At 36.8% G+C, this 15,177-nt stretch overlaps 1 protein-coding gene across 10 annotated transcripts in view; it reads right to left on the bottom strand.

The window, feature by feature from the left end:
* Positions 1-1,795: 1,795 nt before the first annotated feature.
* Positions 1,796-15,177, bottom strand: part of ARHGEF7 (Rho guanine nucleotide exchange factor 7) — a 122,749-nt gene continuing 109,367 nt past the window's right edge. For 7 of the 10 annotated variants that reach the window (XM_071743603.1, XM_071743621.1, XM_071743632.1 and 4 more), the window contains 3 exons: positions 8,075-8,174; positions 7,409-7,463; positions 1,796-4,948 (listed from right to left, as the gene is read on the bottom strand). In XM_071743603.1, the coding sequence (XP_071599704.1) occupies positions 4,826-4,948; positions 7,409-7,463; positions 8,075-8,174 (278 nt within the window). In that variant the 3' untranslated portion in view covers positions 1,796-4,825. Of the gene's footprint in view, positions 4,949-7,407; positions 7,464-8,074; positions 8,175-15,177 lie in introns of those variants that run through there. The other 3 variants (XR_011725813.1, XR_011725808.1, XR_011725816.1) reach the window with 1 other exon arrangement.

The raw sequence follows: 15,177 nt of genomic DNA, 5'->3' as shown, positions 1-15,177 counted from the left end.
TCTCAGCCCACAAGCTTTTCCATCTGATTCCTTCCCCCATCTTCTGCTGAGGAAGAGGAAGCTGTAAGACAGCAGCTAGGTGGGATTCTGGCAGCCAGTCAAGGTCAACACACCATAATAAAAAAACACCCAAAATTCCCCAAAATACTTAATAATTGCTGATATTAAGGTAAAAAGTAAATGACACTTTCAAATTGCTTGAAATACCTGTCTTCACAGTGATGAACCATGAGAAAAGCTGGAAAATGAGATTTTTTTTCCTGACAGATGTTATCAAGAGCTACACTTAAAGCCTTCTGCTCTTTGAAAAGTGACCTCCTTGCTAAACTAAGCTGGAACAGACATATTTCACACATAAGTGTGTTATTAACAGTTATTTAAATCTTCAAATGTCTTGTCCAAAGACTGAAACCATCTTTCAAACAAATGACTCCCTACAACACTGTCCTTTACCCATTCCATCACTCTGCATAAACCAACACACTGTTCCTACCACACTTCCCCTCCTCCCTTATTTCAGGTAGCACCAAATAATGTCCCTAATGATACACACTTACTAAAAACTTCAGGTCTATCCAGATAAATCAGGCACATAGACAAGTGTTTTATTTATACAGCTATTTGATTTTCTAGTGTTCCCTGCTTTCTTTTCATTATCTTTTGTCTTTGATCATCTTCTCTCTCTCTCATGTTACCCTAGCAGGTCAGGTTGCCAAAGAAAAGTGAAAATTCCTCAGTGCAAGTCAGTTAAGATCCCAATTCTCATCCCCCTAAACAACTCCCGATTTGTTTTGTTTTCAGGAACCAATTTATTATTATTATCCTGGTTTGGGCCAGGATAAGGGTGATTTTGTGTCTTGTACTTTTGCTTTCAGCTAAGTCTCTTGTAAGTAGTTGCACTTGCTGAAATTAACAGCAAGTTTCTCAGACAGTGTCTGCTTCTGGGACTGATAACACTCGATGTTTATAGTTACTGCTAGAGACTGGGATGCAGAAACAAGGACACTGCTCAGCTCTGAGGAAAACTTTTACCCTCTAGAAGGAATAAAGAGGTCCCACCTGCATCCCTCCTTTGGGGAGGAACAGACAAGATAGATGCCAGCATTGACCAAACAGAGTATTCCATCCCATACACATCATACTCAGTATAAATTTGAGGGATCACGAGGGCCAAGCCAGACTTCCAGCTTCCGGCTGCCTGCCCTTCCTGCCTTTCCTGCTTCCCTTTCTTCACCCAGCATCCTGGAAGGATCCCGTCCGTTCGTCTGCCTGTGCTCCTGATCCATGCCAGCCCATATCTGTGTGTTCCTGCCTCCAGTTCCTGACTGCTGCTGACTCCAGGAGTCCAGCCTGGACTTTCCCAGGGCTGCCCTGCAGCCTCAGTGGTGACGTGAGAGCTATTAGGGGAAAGGGGGGAGGAATGTGGTATCCATTTTCTTGTATATTTGTATATATTTAGTATTTTTTCCTATTTATCATTACTGTTTCATTGAAGTTGTGTAGTTTAGTTTCCAACCCATAAGTCTCTCTCCCTTATTCTGCCTCCTTTTTTATCAGGGAGGAGAGGGGGATTAATAGAGAGTGTCTGTTACTCGGTTTAATTGCTGGGCCAGTGTTAAACCCTGACATATTAAAGAAAAAAAACCCAAACAAAATACCCACCACAAAAAAGCCCTTTCAATACAGTATGCCAACTATTAAATACAAGAGGGCTTTTTATATGAAAGGAGAAAAAAAAATTTTTTTACTTCTTGATCTCATTCCCCACAGATGAAATCTAAGGCTTCATAGAGTAGAGGAAAAAAAAATCACGGTTTAATTACAACAATGTAGCATAAACACTTTAGTAGTCGATACCAGGTTATTATTGTGATGTCTAAACTAAACTGGAGTTCTCCACAGACACCGTAAACAGACACTCTAAATTCCCTAAATGATTGGCATCAAGAAGGTTGATACAAAGGCAGTCAGTTGTTTAATCTTTTAAGATAATCATGACATGGTGAGACAAACACGCATACATCAGTAAGTACAGAGAAATGTTATGCTACATTTTGGACAGTTCAGAACTGAAAGTGCTTCACATCTATAGGATAAGAAATGGCTTCATCTCCTCATCCCTAAATGATGAGAGCAAAGAAATAACCCTTTAAAAGGTTAAATAAACAGTGCCCCATTTATCCATGCTTATATAAAGTTTCCAACAATTCAGAAGGTCTATGGTGAAATTTACAATCTATGTACAGTATAACAAATTGTCAAAGAAAAAAAGTTATGCTACTCCTTGGTTCCCAAAAGCCTGAAACTCGCTTTCTGCACTAAAGACAAAAGCTACCTACAATGTTAGGTGAAATTTTGTTCCCTTTTTTTTTTTTTTTTTTTTTTTTGTAAAAATTAGTTATCTCAAATCCACCTTTCATAAAATCAGTCCCTAAGTCCTTGGTCATATTTAAGAACTGCTCAACCCCAGAGTGTTTAAGGCAAGTTTATCAGATGTCAGTATAGGGGTACTGTCAGAAATTAGAACAATCACAGGTACTACGAGTCAGCAAATTTACACAGCAATGCCACTCTTAACAATGTGTTGTAAAACAAATTGCTATGATGGAAGTTGTTCCTGAGTTAAAATTTGCTATATACTGCTAAGATTCACGTCTTCCTTTTATACTTCTTCCTCTGGAATGTCCTTTCACAAATGCTCAGTAGAAAATTCAAATTCACTCTGAAAATAGCCTGCACGTTAGAAAGTAAAAATATAAGTAAAATTTTAGTTATATCCGTGATCCCAAACATCAATTTAGCAGAGCTGCTATGAATATGCAGGATTTACTATCACTTAGCTTTTAGCAAGAGTATTTACTAAATAGGAAGATAATTATAAATGTCAGTCCACATTTTTGTGCAACCTGCAAACAACAGGAAAAGATTTTAGTATCAAGAATTTTCATGAATGTAAATTCCTGTGAATATATGCAACACTTAAATTGTAGATATCTTTAATTTTCTTCTCCTGTCTGTTCTTTTAGAATGAAGGAAGATATCTTTAAATTGTTGGAACACAAATTAAAATATCTACTAATATATTTAGCTTTTAAAGTCAGACAACTAACTGCTATTCAGATTATTTAGTATCCATTCCCACAGAATTGTTTCTTAAGTATGTAATAATTGACATTCTTTCCTATTTAAAAGAGCTGTTGGCTGAGAAAAGTGGTATCTTTTAAAAACAGATTTTTTTACTAGATTCAAAATGTGCATGACAATTCCTACCACTTTAATCATCCTGGCTATTAAAGTTCATATAAATATTTGCTCAAGCCCAAGCACTAAATTTAATACCAGTTAAAGGGCACTTAAGATGACAAAAGATGTGACTCTGGTCACATCTGCACTTCACATACCTGCACTTCTGACTGTAAACTGAAGAAAAACCCCTCAGAAGATTGCACTATCTGGAGTTTGATCCAAAGTATGCCAAAACCAATTAAAACACATACAAATGAGCTTTAATGGAATTAGTAATTTAAGTGCTCCAATTGAAGTTCACCATTTGCAGTGATGTAGCATTTCCTATTTTTAATACAAGAAAGGACTGTAGTAATTGCACCTATCAGACTAGGGAATAAGTGTTCATTTAGATATTTCCAAATGTCAGCAGTGCAAATTATGACTTACAGTATGATTTTTTTAAAAAATCTTATTTCCAGATTTTCCACTTAGATCCTACTAGGACAGAAACCAGCAACACACTGAGAAAAAAGGGTAGGAAAGGATCGACTCTGCTTCCACAGTCTGGGAATTCCAAACAGAACCTTACATAGTGGTACAAAAACAAAGCTCTTGGCCTAGTTCATGTGTCTTATGCACAAGGGTTAGCAAAAGTTTAACTGTTGTGACCATGAAATATAAATAGCAACAATTCATTCACAATATTCTGGATTAGATTGATTTTTTTTTTTTTTTACCTTAACAAACTGCATGATCCATTAAATTATCACCCAGCTGTATGTTTAAGCACAACCATAGAAAATGTAGTACATAAACACCTAAAAATCACAGTTGTAAAAAGCAGGCAAGTACATCAGTCTTTTGGTGGCCAAAGCACAACAGATTAGTCTGCCAAACAAATGGATGTGAAGGTAAATTATGGGCATTAATTTTGTTAAAAATTGTTTCTACTGTCAATAATCTGCTTTCTGTATTTTAATACTGTTCTTAAAGACTTGTAAACTGTTTAAAAATGTATGCAGAGACATAAATAACAGTGAAGGATTTAAATACAGTGGTCAAGAGGAAAAATAGGTTTTAAATTTGAATGTATGATGAGTGGGTAATTTGGAACAAATCTTTAATTATCTACAAAGAACGCCAACCTTTCTTAGGTAAGACAGTACTGCCATCATTTCTAACACTTGTGACCATTGTAACAACAAGAGAAAAAAAATAACATATCAGCCCTGATACATCAATCACATATGCATTCAAAATTACAGATATTTACAAGAAAAATATATATTTAATTAAAAAGCCACTGAAAAACATGGACTTTTAGTCAGGTGCTGCACTTCCTGCAAAATGAGGTAATTTAGATGCAAACAAATTAAGTTTAGTAGAGTTCAGGATCCACAGTCTCCACACTTAAGAGTACAGATTGCTTCAGTAAATGGCTTGACTGTTTCTCTATGTTCAGAGCAAGAAATCACTAGATCCAGTTAAATCCTGTTTTGTAGTGCTCTTGATGCAACACTGACTAATGTCAGAAGGCTTCCCAGCTCAGTTTTACAACGAGTCTTTCAATAGAAAGAAGAAAAAAGAAAAAAATTAGTTATAAGTTGGTTTCATCCCAAGATGGATCATTCATGTTCTTTAGAACTTTTCTAACAAGCTTCTCCAAGTCTTTGCGAGCTCTTTGTTCTTCTTCTAATGATTTCTTCATCTTTTTGTTATCCTGTTCAACAGAAACAGAAGTATTAGTGGGTTTGGGGGTATGTTTTGTTTTGTTTCTCTTCCAGATCTTTTCTGACCACACATATATTGTCTATTACAAACTGTGAAAGCTCTTCTCAGTAAGACTGGTATTAGCTGTTCAAAAGCAAAGCCCTCTATTAACATTTCACAAGTTATCCATGGTTACTTCACACAGTGCAACAAAACCCACCAAATGGAAACTAAGCTTTTTCCTTTTTATACTTGGAAGTCCTGGAAAATGTGCTAGTAACAGGTGGCCAAATAATCTTGAATTCTGCTCAAATCTGATAAATGAAGAGTGAAATTTATTTTTTGTTAATGGAGCTGGGAAATGGAGCAGTAAGAAATATTCCCCTCTAGAAGCCTTCTCTGCTTATAGCTGGTTTCACAATCTCAGAAACACTTCTTAAAACACAGTGCAAATTAGCTTGCTTCAGTAGGAAAGGAAGTAGTTGAACGGAGTATCTTGAAAACCATCGTGTTCTCCACAAGGTGATTTGTGACTAAATTTTAAACCAGTCAGATGACTACCAACAGTCTTAAGGGGAGTCTTCAATGTCAAGGAACACCACCACTCTGCATAAATACTGAGTGAGTCAGTTCTCATTAGGTAATATTGAAATACCATGAAAAAGAGGACCATAGGGGTGTCACTGACCAAACCACAGTAATGCTTACACTGTTAAATCTTGTAGAGGCTAAAGTGATGCTGGCAATGGTGGGAAAGCAACCAGAGTATAAGACAAGATTATAATAAGGACCCAAGACAAGAAGATGACAGGTGTAAACAGGTCTGCAATCCAAGCATCCCACAGGACTCCCATTGGCTGTCATTTACAGACATTCCTGTAAAGATGGGATCAACAGCTGCTCCCTCCCTAACTCCATTCCCTCACACTTGCTGAGAAACTCAGGAATTTCATTCTTTTCCTGAAGGTACAGATTTAATTTCTTTTCCTTTATTTATTTACTGTCAGCTCAGGACTATTCAAGTGCAGTACCTGAATGACCTACAGAAGCTGCTGCAGGAGGGGTCCCACTTTATGTGGTAACACTCCAACCAGGAGCCCAGGGTCTACACCAACCAATGCACCACTTGTACTCACAGAGAACATTTATCCATTAAGTCACCTGGGACCTCCCCAACTCAGGGATTATTTCTGCCACTTCTCCACTTGGCAACAACACAGTTTCTAGGCTGAGTTATCTGATACACAAGAAGGCTTTAATAGGTCTTGGCTCTGGAAGATTTTGAAGGCACTTTCTATTTGGAAAGGCACCAGAAAAGAGAGCTGCTGCTTGAAGCTCAGAAAGTGAGTTTTTGTTTAGGGTCCCACAAAGATCTGTCAGGCCTCAGTGAGGCAGCATATTAATCCTTGGTACAGAAGCAGCCAGGCCACAGGAATATTAGTGGGGTATCATAAAACAAAAATTTGCATTAAACCTGGGGTACCCATGCTTTTTCTGCTGAAATCAGCAAAAAAAGTATTTAAGATGACAGCTGCTCCATGTCAAGGAACATGCACCACATCCTTAGAAATACTGGGCATGCTTACAGATGAACAAAGAATCTATATTCATGTTTATAGCCCAAAACCTACAGTAATTTGAATACTAATCCATTATACGTTAACAAAGAAGATTTTTATCTGACTTTGAGTCACAGATATGTTAAATTCAGTTAGCATATTCACACATTGCAAAGTGAGGATAATTCAATGTCTTTTCGCCTACACATCAAGCACTGACTACATGCAGCAGCATTAATATAGTTCAAACAGTCTGTGTCCTGACAAGAAAACCCTGGTATTTTTAAACATCTCATTTTAAATATTTAAAACAAGCTTAAACACCAGTTGCAACTTCCATACCAGCAACTCAGGTGAGATCTTGCACAGTTCTCCCATGTGAGAAAGAAGCACCCTAAGCTAACCTGAAGCCCTCACTCAAAAAAGGCCACATCATCACCACTGAAAAGAACTCCCACTGGCTAAAACGAGAGGTTTTAGGAACAGTCATAAGAGGTGTTCAGGTTACTGAAAGAGTATAAAGGCCTAAATATACCCAAACACTTACACTACTAAAATTATACATTCCAAGAACAGATATTTCAGTCTCTGTAACTTTATTTTGGTGGTGATACAGCAGAAAGGAATTTCTTTAACACCTTCAGCATTTCAGAAGTTGTAACATCCAAAACGAAATGAAACACAGCTTAGGAAATTACTTCAGAGAGAGGACACTTAATGTTCTTCTCAAATACTCCAAGGACAGATGACAACCACAAAAGAGGGTGTTTTCTGTTAAATGGGGATGTTTTAGTTTTGCAAGTGAATATAGTCAAAAATTCAAGTTCATTCCTGTCAAAATAAATCAACTTACAAGCCCTATTTAAGTTTTCAATTTGACATTTACATTAACATGGAATCAAGTTACCAACCTGTCTTAGCTCCTGTACTTCATCCTTTAACGCATATACTGTGTCAACAAGACTTCTAAAATGAAAAAAAGATTTGTTACAGTTTTCAGGCAATGTCTGAATCTATTATTAGACTAAACTGTTCAACCACATGCATAAAAAAAAAAACTAAACCCACAGCTAACAGCCTGTTTCAAACTTCTGCTTAAAAATTGCCTATCTTCATTTATGTTCAGTAAGGCAGTTAAGTTCAGTAAGATAACAGTAAGATCCTGTTATCAGCTTCTGTGACAGGATACACCCTTCAATGGGTCTATACTGGTTTCCATATTACAGCTTTCAGTAACAGAGCTGTATTTCTAACATACACCTTACCAAAAAAATACAATGATGCCACACACTAACTAGAAAGATGACCCCAATTGAACACTGAAATCCTACAGCACTTGAAAAAACTATTTACAAGTGAAAATTTTCACTTTTTGGCAAGGAAGGAGTAAGTTGCATAACCAGGCTACAAACATTTAAATGAAAGCCAACTGCACTTAAAGGACTGGCAGCATACTCCAAGCAGCTGTTCCTTACAACAAATATGCCACACACACACTACTGTACTGGGAGATGGGAGGAGGAAGAACAGTGCAAAGTTTACTGGTTTAATCCATCATTCAATAAATGTTCTCTTACTTCTCTTCTATAACAGTCTGACCATTACTTTTAGTTTCTTCTACAATAATTTTTTCTTCTTCTGGAAGCAGGACTTGAGGAGCCGACTCTTTACGGGAACCTGTTGTAAAAATAAATCACAAAATGAGCGCCTCAAACACTGCTGGGGCATTGCAAAAATTATTATTTCATTCACTAAATCATAAACCTGCATGACCCAGCTATATCACATTCCACTTCCCCCTTCTCTCCACACACACAAAATTACTGAGATGGTTTTAACCATTTGAAACTACAATCTTACAACAAACAAAAAATTGGCTGACAACTCCTACCCTGCTGCTGACATAACTCCTGTGTCATCAGTATGGACACTACACGGTGCACCATTCAACTACCAGCAGAAACTACACAAATTCACCACAACTGACTCAAAAAAAGATAGATGTGTTTAAGTAACAGCCACTTAAGCCTCTTGATCTCACACTAATGAAAAAAAAAAACCAAGGAATAATTCCACTCTCAAACTATTACTCTTATCAGTAAGGAGAAGAACAGTAACATCAAATGATACAGCAATGGAAGAAAAGGTTAAAATCCCTTTGCCCTGAAACACTGTAAACAGCAGAATTATGTATGCACACACACATATGCATACATACACTCACATGAAGCTTATAAGTCCCATAATAAATTCCTACTGAATGAAATACAGCTTTTGTATCTAACAGATGTTTTTAAAAACACTTAATGGTTTGACAATAAAAATTCAACATCTTCATTCCAACATCTTCAAAACACTTCCCACAATCATTACAATTTATAAAAACAAGATAATACGAAGATACTAAAAAAGTAGCTCTGAAAAGAAAAATCAACAGCTCAGAGATGTGCATCCATTCATACATAATGTATGTATTCTAGAAATGTTATTTAATTATGCTGCAACAAATTACAAGCTTTTTCTTTTTTAAAGGCAGCCTGTAAATAAATTGCTGCTGAAGCAATTGTTCAGAATTCAAACACAGCTGATAAGGCATTAAATTTCTTGCATATTTTAACCAAGCTATCAATTTTAACAAAGTACACTTGGCCAACCAATTCAGTGCCGTGAGCTTTCATTAATGAATGTCTTAAATCTAGTACAGTCTGAGCTGATAACAAGGTACTACAAGGTGAATGCCTGTCAGGAGAAATTAGTTAGCTCTTGCTGAAACACTGCTTTGTGAGTGCTTTTCTTCTATATTTCATGATAGAATATATAACCTAAACACCTACTAAAAATGAAAGAAATCAAGCTCACTGGAAAGTATGAAATTCCCTAACAGATACTGTCCTAAGTTCTGAACAAGGAGCTTGTAGGGACCATAGTTTAGCAGTGTATGTTAAGCTATTTAAACTACTTAAGTGAAAAAGGACAAAAATCCTTTAATGAAGAAACTATTTCTTCAAGCTGCCAGTATATGTGATGGTCAAAACTTCATGCAATAAAGATAACCACAGATTTGAAAAGAGAATCTCATCCTTAAAAGCTTTAAGTTTTTCATTTACTGAGGGAAATTAAATCTTTTAAGGGTTACTACCTTCCCACTTATTTTCAAGGGAAGGAACAACCTATAAAACAGGCACATCCAAACTCTGTATAGAGCTCAAGGACATATCCCTGTTTGCACTGTCAGTCTCTAGTTGTAAAAAGTTACCTTATGCTTATTTCAGTTAATTGGTTACTGCTCCACTTTATTAGCCCAGGAAGAAACACTAAACACTGAGCTAAATGTTATTTTAGGAATCGGTTGGCACCAGCTGCAGACAGATGACATTTCAGGTCTCTGTATCCATGTGGAGCACCTCAGCCCAGCAGACACTAAGGAAGACTCTGCCACGTGTTTCCCACCCGTGACTCCCTTCAACCAAATGGAGCAGCACATTGTATTTGTCTCTATATAGAGCTGCATCCAACTGCCTGTGGCTGCTGATAAGAGCTAACGTAGGTCCTTGTAAAGCAGAAATAGTATGCAGCAGATAGCTTAAAAAAAAAAAATTAAAAGTCCCAGCTGTACAGTTGTATATATGCAGGGATGTAAAAGAGATGCCTGCACCAGCATCTCCTGATGATGCACAGCACAGGGCAGTAAATACTTGGTACTGCTGAGACACAGAATGCAGTTTCATTAAAAACAAAATGTTCACCAACATTGTACACAAAAGGACATAATTAACAGCATGTACACACACAATGTAAAACTGGTGTCGTGAACACTGACCTTCATGTGCAACAAAATATTAACTACTGTGGAATTCAGGACATCGTGGGCTCCACCCCTTGCCTTCACAGCTCTGATACACTCAGACATGCAACTTTCCCATTTGTGTCTCAGAACCCTTGCTGCTCTGCTCTGACCTTTGCTACTTGTGCAACTAACCCCACTTTTTCTTGTGTCTTGGTTTATTTTTGGGGTAAGGCTTGTTTGTTGCATATTTGTTTTTCCTAAACCCCACAAGCACCTGCTAAGTACCAAAGGTACAAACACAAAGTCCATCATCCTGCAACAAAGGACCCTGTCATCAACTGAGTACATGCACAGTAACATGAGACTTGATGTCTAAAATAACAAAAAAAGAGCTACTTCACTGTCCTGCTTATCTGCACCATTTATGCTAGAATCGGTTTTTTGGTTTTTTTGGTTTTGTTTTTGTTTTTTTGAGGGGGGGAAATACATTTTCTGTCTAGAATAGACTTCAGAGACACCCCATTGTTGGGAGAGGCACTCACAGCAAAATTCCCTAAATCACACCTTGTGCTTCCACCAGGTTCTGTATCTATTCTCTATGTGACCATTTCCCTGCAGACCAGTTTAAAAATTACAGCTTTAGGACATGGAGAGTTGTTTTATGGCACAGTGGGTATTTTATGCAGAACTGTATTAAAAGGATGGTCCAGGAATTTGCTGCAACTTAGATAATCTTAAGCACTTCTCTGACTTGTATGCCACATTTTTATGATGTAGTGCAGAAAAAGCAAAAGTTATTTCAGTTTACTGTATCTGCCATTCATCAATCCTAAACATGCAAGTTGCATGCTGCATTTTATTAGGAGACACTATTCTGTCTAATTCAAAGTCAAACAGGCCAAAAGATAATGTTTAAATTGACCTCACACAACTCTGGCCTAAATCACCTTGAGACACCACAATTAAATGGACTACTAAAAAACACCAAACAAGCAAAAATTAAAACCGAAAAAGAAAAAGCAAGAAAAAACACCCACAGCCTTACAAACCATTATTTCATTATGGGGTTTTTTTGGGTTGTTTTTTTTTTTCCCCTAAGCTATTGGTGGATGTAGGGCATATGAAAGAAGAAAGGATGTTAGGCAAACCCAGACAATTTCTTCAAGATTAACAAAGAAATGCTAAGGCTGGGTAGGCTGTCCTAACACTTCCATGAGTAACTCCTAAAACCAGGGTTTTGGAAGAATGACCCTACTGTTTAGAAGTCTGTTGCACATTAAAATCAAAACAACTGACTACTGTGATCAAGATTCAACCAAGTTTCCATCAACTAAACTCCATTTGAAAACAAAGGTATCTATATCTAGTACAACCCAGCCCTAGAGTAGAAAATAAAAGAATTACAATGCTTTTGGCAACGCTGTAGCCTAAAGGGCTGGACCAGATGATCCTTGCAGTCAATCCAATCTGGCATTCTATCATTCTGAATTTTAGGCTTAGCAGCTTTAGCCTCAAGAGTACAGAAAGCACTAACATGCCCCAAGAGGCATTCAGACCAGGGCTCAAGCCTTAGCAATATCCACTCTGTAATGTGGTGCAGTGCCCATGAAGCCAAAACAGGTCAGTGGGTAACAGCCCCCTGGCTTTTAAGTTTTCAGTGCCTGACCCCCTTTACAGCCAAATCATTCTGCCACAGCAGCTGTTCTGAGCATGTCTTGAAAAAAGGAAAGCTGAAACCTGTTTGGATCTTGACATGTCTGAAAGACTTAATGGCAGTTTACTTCATACCTGTCTGAAACAGAACATCACTCCTAGCCTGGGAGTACTGCTTTAACACCAAAACTGAAAAAAAATAGAGTGCAGACTGAATTCTACAGGTTTTCAGTGATGTTTGCTTGCAAGCATAACTGCACAACCCCAGCCTTTTATTCACTCTCCACCAAATGGAGAGTGACATCTCAAAAAAGAGTTAATCCAATGCCATGCCAGCTCCTGACAGAAGCCAGGCTTCAGAAAGAGCTGTGCTGGCAATCAGTCAGATCCTTCATTCTGAGTCTTTTAGCAGACATACATGGAAGAGAGTCCAGAAGTCTTCCACACATTTTAAGACATCAGGCAGAAGGCAAGAGTAAGAAGGGGGATGAAATTCAGATACCTTTTTACTTTAACCAGATCGTAAGTCTCCACTTATGCTCAGAGACCGTGTCCATCCAGGAACCATTTAAGCCAACAGTAAAATAGAGGTAGGTTTTCACATCACTTCCTTTAAGTAGCTAAACTCAAGGTGTGAGTTAAAAGCCATCTACCCCCAGTCAAACAAAAAGGGTTTCTTCTTCTAGTTGGCTGTTTGGAGAAGGCTTTTGCCTTCTTCCAGCAACTAGGAGGGTCCTAACTTAAGGTATGAAAGTTAGACCTGTGGTGCAGGTGGTCAACTTTCAATTTGAGGCACTAGAAATTATTCCATTTTTAGGTACTGCTATTTTTTCACTTTTTCACACCTTTATTGAGGAGTGGTAAGAAGAGAAACAAGCCACAATAAAGGTAATAAATTAGAAACAGCATTTTTAAATAAACTTGCTACTTAAAGCATTCAGTATTTCATCAGTTATATTTAAGATGTTAAAGTGGATGAGCAGACTTGCCAAATTAACCTACTTTCTCCAAAAATGTTTGATATAGCCCTTATACAGAGAATAATAAAAATGGTGCTTCTAGACCCTGCATGCACTAAAATTAAAGTACTGATAAAAAAAATGCTTCACGTTATAGATCTGCCAAAGTCAAAGGGGAGCCCTTCAATACCTCCTTGAGGTAACAAATCAGAATGCAAACTTAAGTTGTTTTTTTTTTTCTTTCTTTTTTTCCAAATTATTAGCAGTAACTAAAAAAGGTCTTGGCATATAGTGTATTGGATTTTTTTAAACTAACAGTAATACAAAAATAAGAAAAAACCCACATGATTCAGATGACAGATCTATGCAGGTCACAGCAGTATGTTTTGACAAGTAGTATGAAAATAATTAAAGTGGACTGAAACACACTCAACTCATGTGTAAGTCATATAAGGACAGAATGAACAGCTGAACAGATAGACCTCCTGAAGAAGTGGGGTATTTCTAAGGCAACATTTGGAAAGAGCTATCCCCACTGAACTTCCTGTTCCATTAATCAATACAAAAACTTTTAATCAGAGTGCTACAGGGCTAAAACTAGAGCTGCTGTAATCATAGCAAGAGAAAAAATTATTATCTTTTAAAAGTAGTAAGCAATTACTTAATTTCTTCCGAGGTAAACATTTTAGTACATATATTGGGTCACTGATTTTTTAAAATTCACTTAAATATGAGCATCTTTTAAATAGAAAGACTAAAATTAAATTATTTTAAAGAGAAGAACGCTGTAATATTAAATCTTGAAAATACACAATGCTATCACATTTGTAAAATTTCTCTCTGGTCACAGGACCTGCAGAAGTAGGTTTAGATTGTTCCAGTAATTCAGCCCATACTTTTACACCAATTAAAAAAATAAAAAAATAATTAAAAAATCATGTAAGGAGACAGGGAGGCAGCAGAAGAGCATTCTATAGACAGCAACATTTCTGAGTAGTTTGTTTTTTTTTAAAAGAGGTTACAGAAGGATACATACTTCACATTGCACTGAATTTCCCATAGTTGTCAACTACATTAAACAAGGAGTACACTCTATGTCAAAAATAGCTCTTTCACTTCAGCACCTGATTCCTCCAGAAGAACGGAGGGAGAGAAGGGAGGCATGGGGAGAAGAGGGAATTGTTAACTTACAGGTTAATTCTGTTCTTTCCCCCTGTGTAATAATTAAATATTAAAGTCACAGTCTAGCAAATGCAAAATTTATTTCAACTGTACATAACAGATGTCCTTTTTATATAAAACAAAAACACTTGAGAGATGCAACCACAAACAATATGCATACTGTACAGTACAATGCAACATTCAGATATACATCCATTTTGTGTTCTCAAAAGGCAGTCACCTACTAAAGATGGCTTCTCCCATTCACAAATGAAGTGCACAATATATATATATATATTTTTTTATGCTTTACGTCACTATGTACACATTATTGTGTTTTGGCAAGATTATGCAAAACACCCAATTAATATTGGTTGGTTTCAAATTATGGCAAATACTAATTCATGGAAACATTGAGTAAGCCATGTGAAGAGGGGCTGGCAATGGCTTGAACCTACCTTCCAATTCAGATTCTCCATCCTTCCAGTGTATTTGTAACTGTATACATATAATTTACAAAATTGCATAAACATGAGATACTATTATTACCATGACTAAAGTTCCACAAAAATAGAAACACTGAACCTTTGGACCGAATACCACCATTTCCACATTTGATTTTTTTCTTTAAGCATGTTGCATTCATACTCCTGATCAGTTCAGAATAGATTATGGCCTGTAACACTCAAGACATGGAACAATTTTATATGTCAGGTGATGTTAATATGAGAGATTTTAGTCATGATAAAAGTTAATTATTTAAATGCTACAATAATTAATGGTGGTAAACCGTCAAAGCTTTGGTGCATAGAAAGTCAATAAAATCTTCAGATCTGGATAACAAAACATTCTGTGTGATAAGGAAAGTTCAAGTGCAACAACTGTATTTCAAACTCATATTTACACTATATAACATGAAACAGACATAAAGGAATTCTTGTTTATCCAGTGTAGAGAACATTATTCAACTAGAACACCACAGCTTAAAAAAACAGGGGGAAAGAGAAAACAATCCATACTATCCATATATGTTAAAAACAAAACAAAACAAAACAAAGCCAAACAAACCAAAATAAAACTGACTGAAAAGAAGAGGGGAGTGAAGTGGGTTACAAATGCG

Source organism: Heliangelus exortis, chromosome 1, assembly GCF_036169615.1.
Source record: "Heliangelus exortis chromosome 1, bHelExo1.hap1, whole genome shotgun sequence".
In the NCBI taxonomy this organism is placed as follows: Eukaryota; Metazoa; Chordata; class Aves; order Apodiformes; family Trochilidae; genus Heliangelus; species Heliangelus exortis.
The sequence above is the reverse complement of the archived record's forward strand: the minus strand, read 5'-3'. Positions and strand labels throughout refer to the sequence as shown.